Below are 14,824 nucleotides of genomic sequence, written 5' to 3'. Positions count from 1 at the left end.
GATAAGTGGAGGGTCCTGCACTTAGGATGGAAGAATCCAATGCACCGCTACAGACTAGGGGCCGAATGGCTAGGCAGCAGTTCTGCGGAAAAGGACCTAGGGGTGACAGTGGACGAGAAGCTGGATATGAGTCAGCAGTGTGCCCTTGTTGCCAAGAAGGCCAATGGCATTTTGGGATGTATAAGTAGGGGCATAGCGAGCAGATCGAGGGATGTGATCGTTCCCCTCTATTCGACATTGGTGAGGCCTCATCTGGAGTACTGTGTCCAGTTTTGGGCCCCACACTTCAAGAAGGATGTGGATAGATTGGAGAGAGTCCAGCGAAGGGCAACAAAAATGATTAGGGGACTGGAACACATGAGTTATGAGGAGAGGCTGAGGGAGCTGGGATTGTTTAGCCTGCAGAAGAGAAGAATGAGGGGGGATTTGATAGCTGCTTTCAACTACCTGAAAGGGGGTTCCAAAGAGGATGGCTCTAGACTGTTCTCAATGGTAGCAGATGACAGAACGAGGAGTAATGGTCTCAAGTTGCAGTGGGGGAGGTTTAGATTGGATATTAGGAAAAACTTTTTCACTAAGAGGGTGGTGAAACACTGGAATGCGTTACCTAGGGAGGTGGTAGAATCTCCTTCCTTAGAGGTTTGTAAGGTCAGGCTTGACAAAGCCCTGGCTGGGATGATTTAACTGGGAATTGGTCCTGCTTCGAGCAGGGGGTTGGACTAGACCTTCTGGGGTCCCTTCCAACCCTGATATTCTATGATTCTATGATTTAGTTCCAAATTACACTGTTTTGAAGGCCTAACAGTGAGACTAATAAGCTACTTCCTAAAACTTCTTAAAATACTTCAACTTTAGCGGTGGGCCAAGAGATGGGGTGTAACTTGGGAAACTGTTTTGTTAACTACTGTAGCCTCAATTTATTGTGTGGGCTACCATCTCAAGTTTTCATATTTTCATCTTCAACCTGTTTAATTTGTATATGCTTGTGTCTGAAGTGGATTGTAAGCTCCTTAGGGCAGGTACTCTCTTTACATTTGTACAGTGCTGAATAACTTACAGTTGTAGGCCTGCTGTAATAATCTAAACGAAAAAACGAGTTTCTGCTGTTTTCAACGAATGCTAAGTCTCAAATTCCAAGAACCTATTCATGAATTTGCTGAATAGTTCTTATCTCTCTTTTCTCTTCCCCGCCCCCCCCCCCCCCAAAAAAAACAAAAACAAAAGGTTGTGGAGGAATCCCTTAAAGCTTTAGGCTAGTGGTTAGAAAACTCACCCAGGTTGTGGGTCACCAGGTTCAGTTAACCCCTCTGCCTTATGTGGAGAATGGGTCTGAACTTGGGTCTTCCACATTGCAAGCCAGTGCCCTAACCACTGGGTTATGTGCGATATTGTGGAACAGGGCTCTGTCAGTCGCTCCTCGTGAAGCTGTTCCATTTATAAATAAATAGTCATTGAAGGGGGGACTTGAACCTATATCTTCCACACTCTGGGTGAGTACCCTAACCAAACCACCAGGCTAAATAGTCACTCGCTCACTTTCCCTGGCCCAATGATTATTCATTGTCCATCATAATGCTAATTTATAGGTTTCAGAGTAGCAGCCGTGTTAGTCTATTCGCAAAAAGAAAAGGAGTACTTGTGGCACCTTAGAGACTAACAAATTTATTTGAGCATAAGCTTTCATGAGCTACAGCTCACTTCATCGGATGCATTCAGTGGCAAATACTGAATGCATCCGATGAAGTGAGCTGTAGCTCAGGGAAGCTTATGCTCAAATAAATTTGTTAGTCTCTAAGGTGCCACAAGTACTCCTTTTCTTTTTGCTAATTTATAGTCATTCATAAAGACCGAACATAAGAATGGCCATACTGGATCAGACCAATAATCCATCTAGCCCAGTATCCTGTCTTCAGAGGAAATGAACAGATAATCATCAAGTGATCCATCCCTGTCTCCCATTCCCAGCTTCTGACAGACAGAGGCTAGGGATGCATCAGAGCATGGTTTCGCATGTTAATAATCTTAAACCTCTTACTGATGCTTCAGAATGGACAGAGCAGAGACTGGCTTCTCTATTGGACAAACACCCATTATGATAAAACAAAACCTTTCAGAGACCTTGGATACAGTCAACAAAAGGCTATCACTGGCCCATCTGTGCAGTGTAGCAGAAGTAAAGAAAGTTTCACCCAGCTCTAAATATAATCATGTCAGTTTCCTCATGAAACACTAGTTAGTAGGTAAGTTTAGATCTTGCATTCTCCTGGCTTTTAGCTCGCTGCATTATCCACAAGGAAAGAGAATATTTTGATGTGGGGAAAGCATTCACCTCTGTCCATTTTATCTGCTTTGAAACTGAAAGCTTAATTCTGTGTGGCAGGTTGAAGCAAAGAGCTGGGGAGCATGCTCAGTGTAGGTGGAATATTAGCAATCTCTAACTTCAGCCTTCAGTCTGATTTTTATTTATTTATTTTATTTTATTTTTAAGCAGTTGGGTACTCAGATTTGGCTATGTTAAGTCTCATGCAGCAGCCTCTACTACCCATGATTTCCCTAATTCCTATCGCAGAGCGCAGTTTGGCTGATGGATCCATGTAGCTGCAGATCCATCAGCCAGGCTCTTCCCATTCCCCAAGAATGCTAGACCAGTAAAAATCCCCACAAAGCATCGGTTGTAGTATACAAAGAGTGCAGACTCTCTCTTTTGGGCCTTTTGTTGTTATAGAGCAGTGATACTCAGACTGAGGCTCGGGAGCTGCAAGTGGCTCTTTAATGGGTCCCCGAGGCTCTTTGCAGCATGTGATATTAAAATACTGTGTGATTTAATTATTAACCAATCAGGATGCTTATTACTATGTTCTTAACCAATTGTAGTTGATAAAAATAATAACACTTGGTCAGTCATTTTGCTGTGAGAATAATATATAAATAAAAATAGTAAATGAAACAATGAAACTCACGCTACGGTGGCTCTTTTGGGCAATGCTGGTCACTAATTTGGTTTCTGAACCACTTAGATCTCAGTATCATTGTTATGGAGGAACAGTATTATCCTCTATCTTAAGTCCGCTAACAATTTTTTCCAACGTATTCTTTTTTTTTTTTTTTTTTAGAATAGCTCTAACACACTGACTTGAACAGGACTTTGAAAGTTGGAATGAAGATAGTTCTGGGGGCAGGAAGGTGTCTCTTGCTGCTACTTATTCCGCTCTGCAGCTTCAGGGGGGCAAAAGATTCTAGTTCTCCCAGAACAGTCCTGTGCACAGTTCCCATGCTCCAGCACCTCCAGGGAACAGGATTTGGCCCGAAGTGGGATTGATATTTTTATTCATTCATGATACCTCTAAGGTATTTTTATCTTTTTTTTGGCATTCAGCTCAAGTTCCTAACATAAGTCAAAGAGAAGCCAGTAGTAGAAATTACAACTTGTTCTTGTCCCAGCTAATTTATTTTAATCTGAGACATGTTCATATTTTGTAATTGGATACATTAAATCCTGGTGTGTACCTTGCGTCACATTACTGATTTGCAAATTTCCGTCAGAACAATCAAGATCTTTATATTCTATATGATTGATCTTAATGTTACAAATACTTGTTACATTACAAATGGGCAGTGCTGGTGATTCCAGTGCCAGAACAAACTGAAAGGGAGACTGGGAGTGTGTGATTCTGTCTCCAATGCAAACAATTGAGAGTCTGGACCGTTACAAAACATTGTTGCTGTTGGATTAATCTACAGGAGTATAGCTCTTTTCAAAAAGTTAAGGGTTTCTGGAGTATTGAACAGGTATTTCCATTCCAGTGTGTTTTGTATGCTATCCATGTCCTGACACACATCAGTAATAATACTTTTCATCAGTAGATCTCAAGGGCTTTACAAAGATCAGTATCTTCTCCATTTTACAGTTAATGAAACTGAGGCACAGAGAGATGAAATGACTGGCCTAGGGTCACGTATAAGCAGGAATAGAACCCAGATCTCGTGAGGTCTAGTCTAGTACGCTCGTCCCTAGGCCTCAAGTTCTACTACTCTCCAGCTAAACTGAAAAACATCTTTTAGTTGGTGGCAACAACCCATTTCTGGGTGAATCCCCATCTTGGATGGATGAACATTCTCTCTCTCTCTCTCTCTCTCTCTCTCAACATGTCTCTAAGTCTGTTCTACAGAAGGTTATGAGCTATTTGTGAGCCAGCCCAAAGATGCTGTTAGAAGGCCTTCCTTTCTGAAAAATTTCTAAAGTAAATCATGCTTAGTTAATAGTGTTAGAGAACCTGTACACTCCTTTGTAATCTCTTTGCTTGAAGTATATTTTTTGTTCCCACAGCTCATTTCCGTCGGGCAGGCTTTTTTCCAAGGCATCACTATCAGATACTGTAATAGTATATTAATAGGCGCAGTTCTGTTTAAAGTTGTCTGTCCCTTTCCTTTTGTACATTTTCCCTTCTTGATGCAAATGTCAGGATTTAACCAGACTAATTGTGACATATGATTTATTGGACATGGTAAGGTACTGTTTATGCCTCAGACCACTCACTGGCCTTCTCACTGTGCTGGTAATGTCTGTTGCAGATATTAGTGAAAGACGCAAGGAGCTCCGTCTGTTCAGTTTAACAAAGATAGTTAAGTGGTGACTTGATCATAGTCTATAAGTAGCTGTATCCTTCTCTTCCCTCATGGATCACCTGGAAGCTGACAAGTGCTCATGTCTTGCTTGTGAGTCTGATATTCTTAAGGATCATGAAAATCCTGGGGAGGTCCTAGCAGCGGTGTTGGGTAGGTGGGAATATTCAGTCCACCTATCTGCAGCAGCTCTCTGCTTATAGAAAGGATGACAGTTGGCTGTGCAAAAAGAAAAGGAGTACTTGTGGCACCTTAGAGACTAACCAATTTATTTGAGCATGAGCTTTCGTGAGCTACAGCTCACTTCATCGGATGCATACTGTGGAGACTGCAGAAGAGATTATATACGCAGAGACCATGAAACAAAACCTCCTCCCATCCCACTCTCCTGCTGGTAATAGCTTATCTAAAGTGATCATCAAGTTGGGCCATTTCCAGCACAAATCCAGGATTTGTTAGAGGAACAAATAGTTGTTCTCTAACACAGGATTTGTGCTGGAAATGGCCCAACTTGATGATCACTTTAGATAAGCTATTACCAGCAGGAGAGTGGGATGGGAGGAGGTTTTGTTTCATGGTCTCTGCGTATATAATGTCTTCTGCAGTCTCCACAGTATGCATCCGATGAAGTGAGCTGTAGCTCACGAAAGCTCATGCTCAAATAAATGGGTTAGTCTCTAAGGTGCCACAAGTCCTCCTTTTCTTTTTGCAAATACAGACTAACACAGCTGTTACTCTGAAACCTGTCAGTTGGCTGTGCCTCCATCTGAATAAGCACTATATAACTCTGGTAGGGTACCTTGGTAGCTTCCAGGAACAACTCTCTCTCTTGCCTAAACGATGCAATAGGCAAGTTGGATCCGTGAGCAGCTTTACTTAAAAGTAATATAGCAAAATACAATGACAGTGCAACAGAATAAAATAGGTACCTACCGTAGCAACGGTGACAAGGTAATAGTAGGTGGCAGCTAATGGTGGCGACTTATAAACGTGAAAGTAAACTTAACTGCTACTCAGTGCAACAGACTTATGTTAAATAAAACTCCAAAACCCATTAAACGTACACAAGAACACTCACCATCAGCACCTTCAGGGTGTGTGCTCCCTTGTAGTTTTAAAACCCCAGACACTTTTTGTGATTGTGGGTGTGATGAACAGGAGTTCAAAGGTGGCACTAGTTATCTCTGAATTAGCAGAGGCAGTCCAGATAATAGGAGTGAGACACTTTTATATAGAGCAGGTTAAAATTGATACAGTGGTAGTTGGTGGTAATCCCAGTTATAAAACGACAGCCATCAACTATAAACAGGCAATTGCATTTTCGTACAAGCTCCCTGGTCGTCTCCTTGATTAGTCTGTGATGAGATGCTGTCTCTAGCATGAGGACTTTCATACCACACCACCCAAACCGACAAGGTCTCCCCAGATACAGAGGATAGTCTCCTGGTTGTTCACACAATTCCACAACAGCTCAGGTTCTGCAGTACAGCCAGCAATTCTGGATGCAGCTTTCAGTAGCTGGCTGCTGAGAAAGAGTAAATGAGAGAGAGCTCGCTGCTAGCAAGCCTGCAGGTGCAGTGTGTCCTTAATACCAGTCATGTGGTTTCAGCAGGGATTTCTGGGCAACTGAGTCTTCCAAATCTCTTCATCTAAATACAGGCAACTGCTACTAGTTCCTATTCCGCTGGATGCCTAAACCTGATAAGGTAGCACAGCTGGCTCCCCTCCCTTCTCATGAAATTCTGGACACACTTTTTCAGGCCATGATCCTTTAACGTGGCTTGTGTAGTCATGGCAGAGCGCTGGAAGAGAGCTCTCCCAGTGCTCTCAAATAAAAAACAAAAAACAAAAAAACCCACCACAACAAAAAAACCTCCATGAGGGGTGCAGCTCCCAGCGCTTGTGCACTGTCTACACTGGTGCTTTACAGCGCTGAAACTTGCTGCGCTCAGGGGCGTGTTTTTTCACATCCCTGAGCGAGAAAGTTGCAGCGCTGTAAAGTGCCAGTGTAGACAAGCCCTTAGTCTTTCCTGGCTGAAGGGATGGGGCCAGAAAGTGGGGTTGGAGGTTGAGGTCAGGAGAAGAGATGGGAAAATCATGGGGGAAAAAATTGGATCACTGTTGCTTTGATAGGGAAGAGTTGTCATCATCTGAAAGGAGGGGCCAAACTAGGAGTGAATTTTGAAGCTATTGGCCAGATAATCTATATAGATTTCTGTTCAGGAGAGAACATTGGTCTAACTTTTCAAAAGTGACTAGTAATTTTGGGTAACTTTTAAGTGGCAGACTTGAGATGCCTTGAAGAGGTATGAGTTTCAGAAAACATTGAACCCCCACCTTCTGGAAGTCGGGCCTCTCTGGTGTTTCAATTTGGACAACCAAAAATGTACCCAAAATTACTAGTCACTTTTGAAAAATTAGATGGCTGTATGAGACTCCTCAATGGCTGGCTCAATGCTAAGAAAGGTAAAGTCCGATTATATCTTGTGTTTAGGAAATTTCCTTTGTCCCAATACTGGATTTTTCCTAGGTATCGTACCAAATATTTCAGAGAAATTTTAGACTGTCATTACGTAACCTTGTAGTTTGTCAGAAAGGACTTCCAGCACTGAAAGTAGAACCTCTCTGTGATGTGACTCCTCCAGTTATTGGCTGGAATAAACTCTTACCTATTTGTCTATGTCTCCTAGTGGCTGATCAGGATCCACATTCTCTGATTGTGGGGCACAGCTGGTGGTCTCCAGTTCATTATTGTGCTCTGTGAAGCTCTGTCTGTTTCCTAGGCAGTGTGTAAACATAGGGAAAGAAATGATCACTTCCACATGGAGCTTAAATCCCAAGTTAGACACAATCACAACAACTATTGCATTGAAAATATGATAATGTTGTGGTATGAATTGGAGCTGACAACAGTGTCTGAACTTATTTTCACAGGCAAAACACAATAGCATATTTACGTACAAAAAATGAACCAAAGCATTTTTAAAAAAAAATCTGATGTAATTTAAAATTGACAATTTATATGAGCACAAAAGTTAGGAAATTCAAAGTTCTAACTTCTTATAGTTAATTTTTTGCTACAATGCATGCACGTTGAAGCACACATTTTAATGGTCATTTATTGCACTACTGTACATTTGTGCACTGATTTAGGAAATTAAACTTCTGAGTTTGACGTGCATTTAATTGCTCAGTTGTAATGCTGCAGTAGTAACGCTTTTTTTGGATTGTGTATTTTTAATTTATAACTGAATAGTGCGTGTAAGCCTGTAAAAACGGGCTAATTTCCAATAAGCTTCAGCCTTCTCTGGTTTTGAAGTGGCGAAGAAGTTCAACTCCTAAAATAGAAACATTTTGACAGACGTGCACACATGAAGAATAAATAAACTTGTGTGTGAAAGATATGAAGGAGCAGCTTCATACACAGCAACATTGTTAAAATCAGTTGGAGCCTCTAAATTATCTAATAAACCAGAGGTTAAATAGTTGCAATAATACTTTTATCCATCCCAACAGTTTTTTTTTAGTTTTAAGGTATCAAGGAAGAGTTTATTTTTTAGCCTCTTTACATGTTACATTTTAAAAAAATATTTGACATACTTTAATTTCAGCTTACTGGTACATCTGACACCTCGCAGGGATTTAGACGTTGATGATCGTATAAAAGAATTTGCAGCAAAATTATCTTTAATACCCAGTCCTCCACCAGGAACACTCCACTTGGTAATTAGTGAAGCTCAATTTCATAATTATTTTAACATTACCTACTATATAATACTAAGTGTGCTGTTTGTGTAAAATGGGGCATATTCTGTAACACCAGTTTTAATGCCAATGTGATGCCACTGAAGTAGTACCTGTGCTCCTGGGGCACAGACTGCTCTTACCCTGTTTTCTAATGGACACATGGTACACAGCAGATAGGGTAGTGAGGAGAGGAAGCGTTTTTGAATTTTTAGAGTGCTAGTCTAGTACTTGGGAGATGTGGCAGAGCAGGGAATTGAAACAACAGATGTTTTGTGTGACCTTGGGCAAATCACTTAGCTTCAATTTCCCCATCTGCAAAATGAGGACAGTACTTCCCTATGTTACAGGGGTGTTGGAGGAATAAATACATTAAAGAGTGTGAGGCTCTCTGATACTACAGTAACGGGGTCCATATATAGATGCACTGTAAAAAGGGGTGTATTCTCCCTATGTGCACCTGGGAGCTTCAAGAGGCTGCTTTTGGAATGGTTCAGCTCTCCACAGTTCCTTCTGTGGGTTGTCTAAATGGCATGATTCAGCTCTTAATTATTAACCTTATTTATATCAAATCAATTATTATAAGCTGGTCTACACTTTAAGTTGTAATCAGCAAGCAGTGAAATTACAAATTATGTTTTGGTAAAGTTTCTCAGTTAGAATTGGAGAAAAAATATTAGATAATAAAGCAGGTGGATCCAGACAGATTGCTCTGATAAAGGCAGAGGTAGCCTAGAAAGACACAATGCAGTTAGACTAAACTTACAATAGACATAATTGACAAGAGTCCATTAAAGATGATTATGATTATATCAAAATACTTTTTATAATTTTGTGTAAAAAGGTATTTCATTTCCTCAATTTTAATATCTGTTTCAGTATCTAAAATCTCTTACTAGACTGAAAGGAAACACAAAGTGCTTTATAAATCTTTATGGAGATTGTTATTATTGAGTTTAATACTTCCAGTACTGCAATTATCTTTTGTACATAAAGCAAAATGTTAGGTTCTGTGCTTTTATTTATTTATATAATTTTCTGTCAGATAACCGTAATATTTTATTAGAATTGGGATTTAAAATTTCATGTTCTATGGGACCATTTCTTCATTTAAAAATTAATTGAAAAACATGTGTTACTACAGATATTTAATATGAAACCACTACAGATAGTCTTTCCATCACGGGAGGATCCAGACAGCCCAATTATTGACTTGGATCTTCATCTTCCATTACTGTGTTTCAAACCAGAACAGGTGCTACAGGTAAAAACAAAAAAAAAAACTTTAAAGAGGATTCTGTAAAGTGTCACCTTTTTTTTTTTTTTTGCTTGTGTTACCTTGATTCTTTTCTTGTTGTTCCCAGAAAAAAATCTGCAAGATGGAGTCCGGGTTGAGAATACATATCAGTAATTTAGGGTTAAATACATTACAGAGATGTAATTATCCCCAAATCGTGCACTTGTAAACACAGGAAATTCAGAGCTAAGGTTAAAGTTAAAATAAATCCGAATATATTAAAATACATGGAAATGCACATTTAGGGCACTCAAACAATTTAACTCTATGTAGTAACACCATGCAATAAATGTTTCTGATTAAGGCATTTTTGTGTTTTGGGGTCCAGATTAGATTAAACTGATTTTAAAGATACATTAGCTTGATTGTTCTTTTTCCTTCATGGTCTAACACCAGGTGCTAAATTTCTTAAAGGACCAATTGTTAAAACTCCTAAACTAAATAACAGATTTACTTGTAAACTCTCATAAAATTCATTCCATACTAAAACAGTAAGTGCTATAATTTTGAGGAGTATACGCTGTTTTTATCATACATAGCAGAGAATTCAGTCTGTTTTACATGCAAAACTCAGCCAGCCATAACAATGGAGCTGCAACAGGTGCCACCATTATATTTGTCGAATGTAATTAATGAAGAAAGGCAAGACAATGTCCTGCCAGCAGCCCTTCTTATTTTCTTAATACATCACCATTGTCCCCCTCAGCTGATTTCCCTTTTGAACTGAAGGGCTGATTGGATCCTTGTTTCATCTGTGCCTTTGGTTTGTTCCTAGTTTGCATCTCAGTTCTGAAAATAGGTAGTGTTGGCTTATTTTTTTTAGCCATGCCCACTATGTCGTGTATTTGTCTGCATGCATTTGATGCACAGCCAGCCTTCCCATTTGAAAATGTTGTGCATGATCACCTCCTTCTAGAGCCCATACAAGCTTAACAATTTGTGGCCCTTTACTCTAAAATTTATGTGGTACATTTGTGTGTTTCAACAGTGTCTGGTTTTGCTTCTTATCCCTTTAATTTGAGTGCTATAAAGGCCTCTTACGTTGTAGTCTTGTGGCTAGAGCCAGTGGACTGATAGACAGGACTCCTGAGAAGAAATCTTGGTTCCACTGAAGTAATGGCATATAACTTTCATTGACGTCAGTGGAGCCAGTATTTCACCCCAGTTTTTATTCCTAGCACTCTGGCTGTGTAAGAATCCTTTAACTTGTCTTTGTCTCAGTTTATCAATGTGTAAAATATGTATTACTGTAACACTGATCCCCTGAAGGTGAACCTTAAATTGTAAAGTGCTTGGAGATGCTTTTTATAGAACTTGCTCTATGTAACAAGTGTTATTACTAATATTCATCATTTTCATCATTGTTTCCAGATTATAACTTGCATCTTAACTGAGCAGAGGATTGTTTTCTTCTCTTCTGACTGGGCCCTGCTAACACTCATAGCTGAATGCTTCATGTTGTACCTTCATCCTATTCAATGGCAACACACTTTTGTACCTATTCTATCTCGTCAGATGCTGGATTTTGTAATGGCCCCAACATCTTTTCTTATGGGATGTCACATTGATCATTTTGAAGAAGTTAGCCAGGTTTGTCATAGAACATTCCCACTCTTGCTGTTGCTTTTCCCTAGGTCTGTTTAGTAAGTCACCTCCCTTGCCTCAATTCAGTCCCTCTTTAAAACAAATTTTTGCCAGATTTCCTACAAAATTTTTTTTAACTTCAGCAGAACCATCATTTAGTTATTGAGTGGATTAAAAAAATTTTTTTGTTTGTATTCTTATAACTCTAGTCTGTCTTCTCCTTCCCCAGCGTGGTCTATGATAGTTGTTTGTTATGTGATGTCAGATTTGGGTCCCAATCCTGCAAATGTATGCTCAGATGTAATTTATGCACATGAGTAGTCCCATTGAAGCCAGTGGGAATTTTCCTGTCGATAACGTTTTGCACGTATGTATGTGATTGCAGTATCAGGCCCTCACACTGTCAATTTTTCAGGGAGGGCACATATCTTTGCTTGTTTCTCTGCAGCACCAAGCACAGCTTTGAAAATGCTTAATATTTTTGTGCAGTACATGGGCCTCAAATTCCTAATTCTTTGTCATGATGGATTTCCAGATTTACATTTTTAACACTTGTGGCACCTTAGAGACTAACCAATTTATTTGAGCATAAGCTTTCGTGAGCTACAGCTCACTTCATTGGATGCAGCTGTAGCTCACGAAAGCTTATGCTTAAATAAATTGGTTAGTCTCTAAGGTGCCACAAGTCCTCCTTTTCTTTTTGCGAATACAGACTAACACGGCTGTTACTCTGAAACCTGCCATTTTTAACACTTTGACTTTAGCAATATAAAAGTGCGTTTTTAGAATGGGATTTCAGAATTGGATTCATAGTTTTCTTCTTCTCTTTGAATTTTAATATTTTAACAAGTGTTTTGTAGGTTGATATATAAAGAGCATTGTCAGTGACAAATAAAACTTCAGTTGCTCAAAGTGACACTGTCAGATAGTTTGGGCCCAAAATTTAGCGTTTTACATTTGTTGGAGGGTGTGTGACTGTCTGTCTGGCCACGCTATGAGGCTTTCAGTGACATGGCTGTGCTACAGCGCGCAGTGTAACTGCTGTTCATTAGCAGGAGAGCGCTCTCCTGCCAACCAAAAACTTCCGCCCCCCACAAGTGGCAGTGGCTTTGTTGGCAGGAGAGTGCTCCTGCCCACAAAGCACTGTTCACACTGGCGCTTTTTGTCAGTAAAACTTTTGTCATTTGGGGGTGCGTGGAGTGTGGGGTTTTTTTGTTTGTTTTTTTTTTTTAACGCCCCTGAATGACACAAGTTTTGCCGATTAAGTGCCAGTATAGACAAAGCCTGAGAGAGACATTCCTTTGCAGCGTTGGAAACCCAAACACAACAGCATTGTGCTAGTAGATATGAGATTAATGAATATGACTAAACCAAATTAATCAGTCTAGTCTTGTCCAGGATCAGTAAAATGCAAAACCAAACATTTTAACCTGTGAAAGTAAATTGTAGTAAAAAATATTTTCAGTCTACATAGTGTAGGTTGGTGCAACGAACACAAGTACAATTAAAAAATATTCTTATCTCAGTGTCACTTTGAAGTTTTTTTATGTACACTGCATTATAATCTGAATTATGTAGTCCTTGACCTTGCAAATAGATTTATGAATTCAGAACTTTACACACATTCATTTATTTCTCCAGTTATTTTCAGTATGAAAACTGAATAAGGACTATTCTGAGGTGATTAAAAAAAAAAAAAAAAAGGTACTTGTATCTTGTCTCACAGATCCTGTTGTGTCCCTTCCTGGCCACCCACTAGGGTTTATTTGAGGGGAGTCCAAAATTCTGCTGCTCTGGATTCCTAGGGGGTGGTAAGCTTCTGGAGTCTGAACAGAATCCAGCCACAGACCCAATCTCAAGGTCCCTATGCTCACTCACAGGGCAGAGACCTAGTATTTGTCCCTATATGCCTTCCACATGAGTGGTACGCATGTGCCACAGTCTGGGACTTTTTACATCCTAAAGGCAATGTCCCTCACTAGCTCACCATTCCCTTGGGAGTCCATGGGGGGGCGGGGGGGGGGAACGGCAGATTATCTGTGTTCCATCAGGCAGGCAAGCAGGGTTTTTCACCCCCTTGCCTATCCTGCCCATGCAGTAGCCTCCCTCATCTTATTCTGGTGCAAGATGTCACTTTCCCCTAGTTCCCTACATGAGTCCCTTTATAGTGTCCTGCTGGGGTCACCTTCTTCTTGTTCTGCCTTTTGGTAACTTTCCATTACTCCCAAATCCCCCTTCCTTCAAGAGAAGTTACATGCAATCTCACAATAACACATAAACAAATGCATTTTTAATACAATGGACCCCCAAAGGTGTTTAACTTAATTCAGAAAGGTTTATCCCTGATATGCAGGAAATTTCCAGCTGTTACAGCTTGTACATATATGTTGATGTGTGGAGGATTTATGGACTTATTCATTAATACTACATGGAGAGAATATTAGATCTCCAAATCTGTGTATTTTTTCTTTGAAATCCTAATAAATTAATGTGAGATTCATTTATATTGAAAATAATTGTGTAGTTGTCTCAGTCCTCCAAAAGACCAAGTTAAAACAGAACCATCCCTTTTTGGTTATAAATTACAATACATTCCTAACAAGTTAAGAGCGATCACTGTGCTGGAGTAACTCATTTTATATTTAAGTGTCTGCAGGCTACATCAAGAGGAAATAAATATTTTATCAACATTATTTATATTTAATCATTAACACGTTTGTTTTTACAAAGGAAGCTGAAGATTTAATTCTAATCAACATTGATAATGGAGACATTACACATTCAAAATCATCTGTAGATGAGGCTGTAATTCCAGATGTCCCTTCACAAGCAGCAGAAACATTTATAAAAAGGTAAAAAGAAACCTGAGTGGTTCATGCCCTAAGTAGGATAAGTCCCATGGAAAACTCTTTATAACAGATTTTGTTTACTTCACATAAATAAGAACACCAGACTGGGCAAGGGCAAATTGGACTTTTTGTACAGGTAGCTTTATACAGTTACAGTGCATATATCATAAACACAACCACAGTATCCTTTCTTTATTATCTGATCAATGTAATGCTCCTTTCCTTACGGTTACTAATGTTGGTATTCCATAATCGTGATCCATCTATACTGGAAGAAGAATAGGAGACACTGGGTATGGTTTAATTAGGCCAAAAATTTATCACTACCCAGCACATAAAAGCTCACAATGTAGGTAACTCCATAATTCTTTAAATATCTACCTGGGGGCTTTCATCAAACCCTTTCTACCCCTCTCCCCCCACCTTTTCCATTTTGGTCCCTAGCCAACCTGCTGCTGGAACCTTAACATCCTCTTCCCCCACACCCCATCAAATGAGGGTTAAGGTGGGCTATAAAGGATGTGGGGGAGGGGGGTTTGGCTCCCTACTGAGCTGGTCATAGGCATCCTGAACCTGTCCTATTCTGTTCCTTTAACAAACACTTCTTCCTGGTGCAGGGAGGGCTTGTCCTTTATCAGGTCCCTGCCCTTCCGGTTCCTGGGGATGAGTCAATGTTGCCTTGCTGACCTGTTCTGCTTCTGCACCTCTCTAAACCCCCCCCACCCCC

At 40.0% G+C, this 14,824-nt stretch overlaps 1 protein-coding gene across 5 annotated transcripts in view; it reads left to right on the top strand.

Annotated features, from left to right (window-relative positions):
• The window catches only part of DENND3 (DENN domain containing 3), a 70,368-nt gene that overhangs the window by 12,173 nt on the left and 43,371 nt on the right, over window positions 1–14,824 (top strand). For 3 of the 5 annotated variants that reach the window (XM_073330017.2, XM_073330018.1, XM_073330020.1), the window contains 4 exons: window positions 8,235–8,346; window positions 9,512–9,631; window positions 11,036–11,254; window positions 13,979–14,100. In XM_073330017.2, coding sequence (XP_073186118.1) covers window positions 8,235–8,346; window positions 9,512–9,631; window positions 11,036–11,254; window positions 13,979–14,100 — 573 coding nt within the window. Of the gene's footprint in view, window positions 1–3,118; window positions 3,349–8,234; window positions 8,347–9,511; window positions 9,632–11,035; window positions 11,255–13,978; window positions 14,101–14,824 lie in introns of those variants that run through there. The other 2 variants (XM_073330021.2, XM_073330019.2) reach the window with 2 other exon arrangements.

The sequence above is a fragment of the Lepidochelys kempii genome, chromosome 2 (assembly GCF_965140285.1).
Source record: "Lepidochelys kempii isolate rLepKem1 chromosome 2, rLepKem1.hap1, whole genome shotgun sequence".
NCBI lineage: Eukaryota > Metazoa > Chordata > Testudines > Cheloniidae > Lepidochelys > Lepidochelys kempii.
The sequence above is the reverse complement of the archived record's forward strand: the minus strand, read 5'-3'. Positions and strand labels throughout refer to the sequence as shown.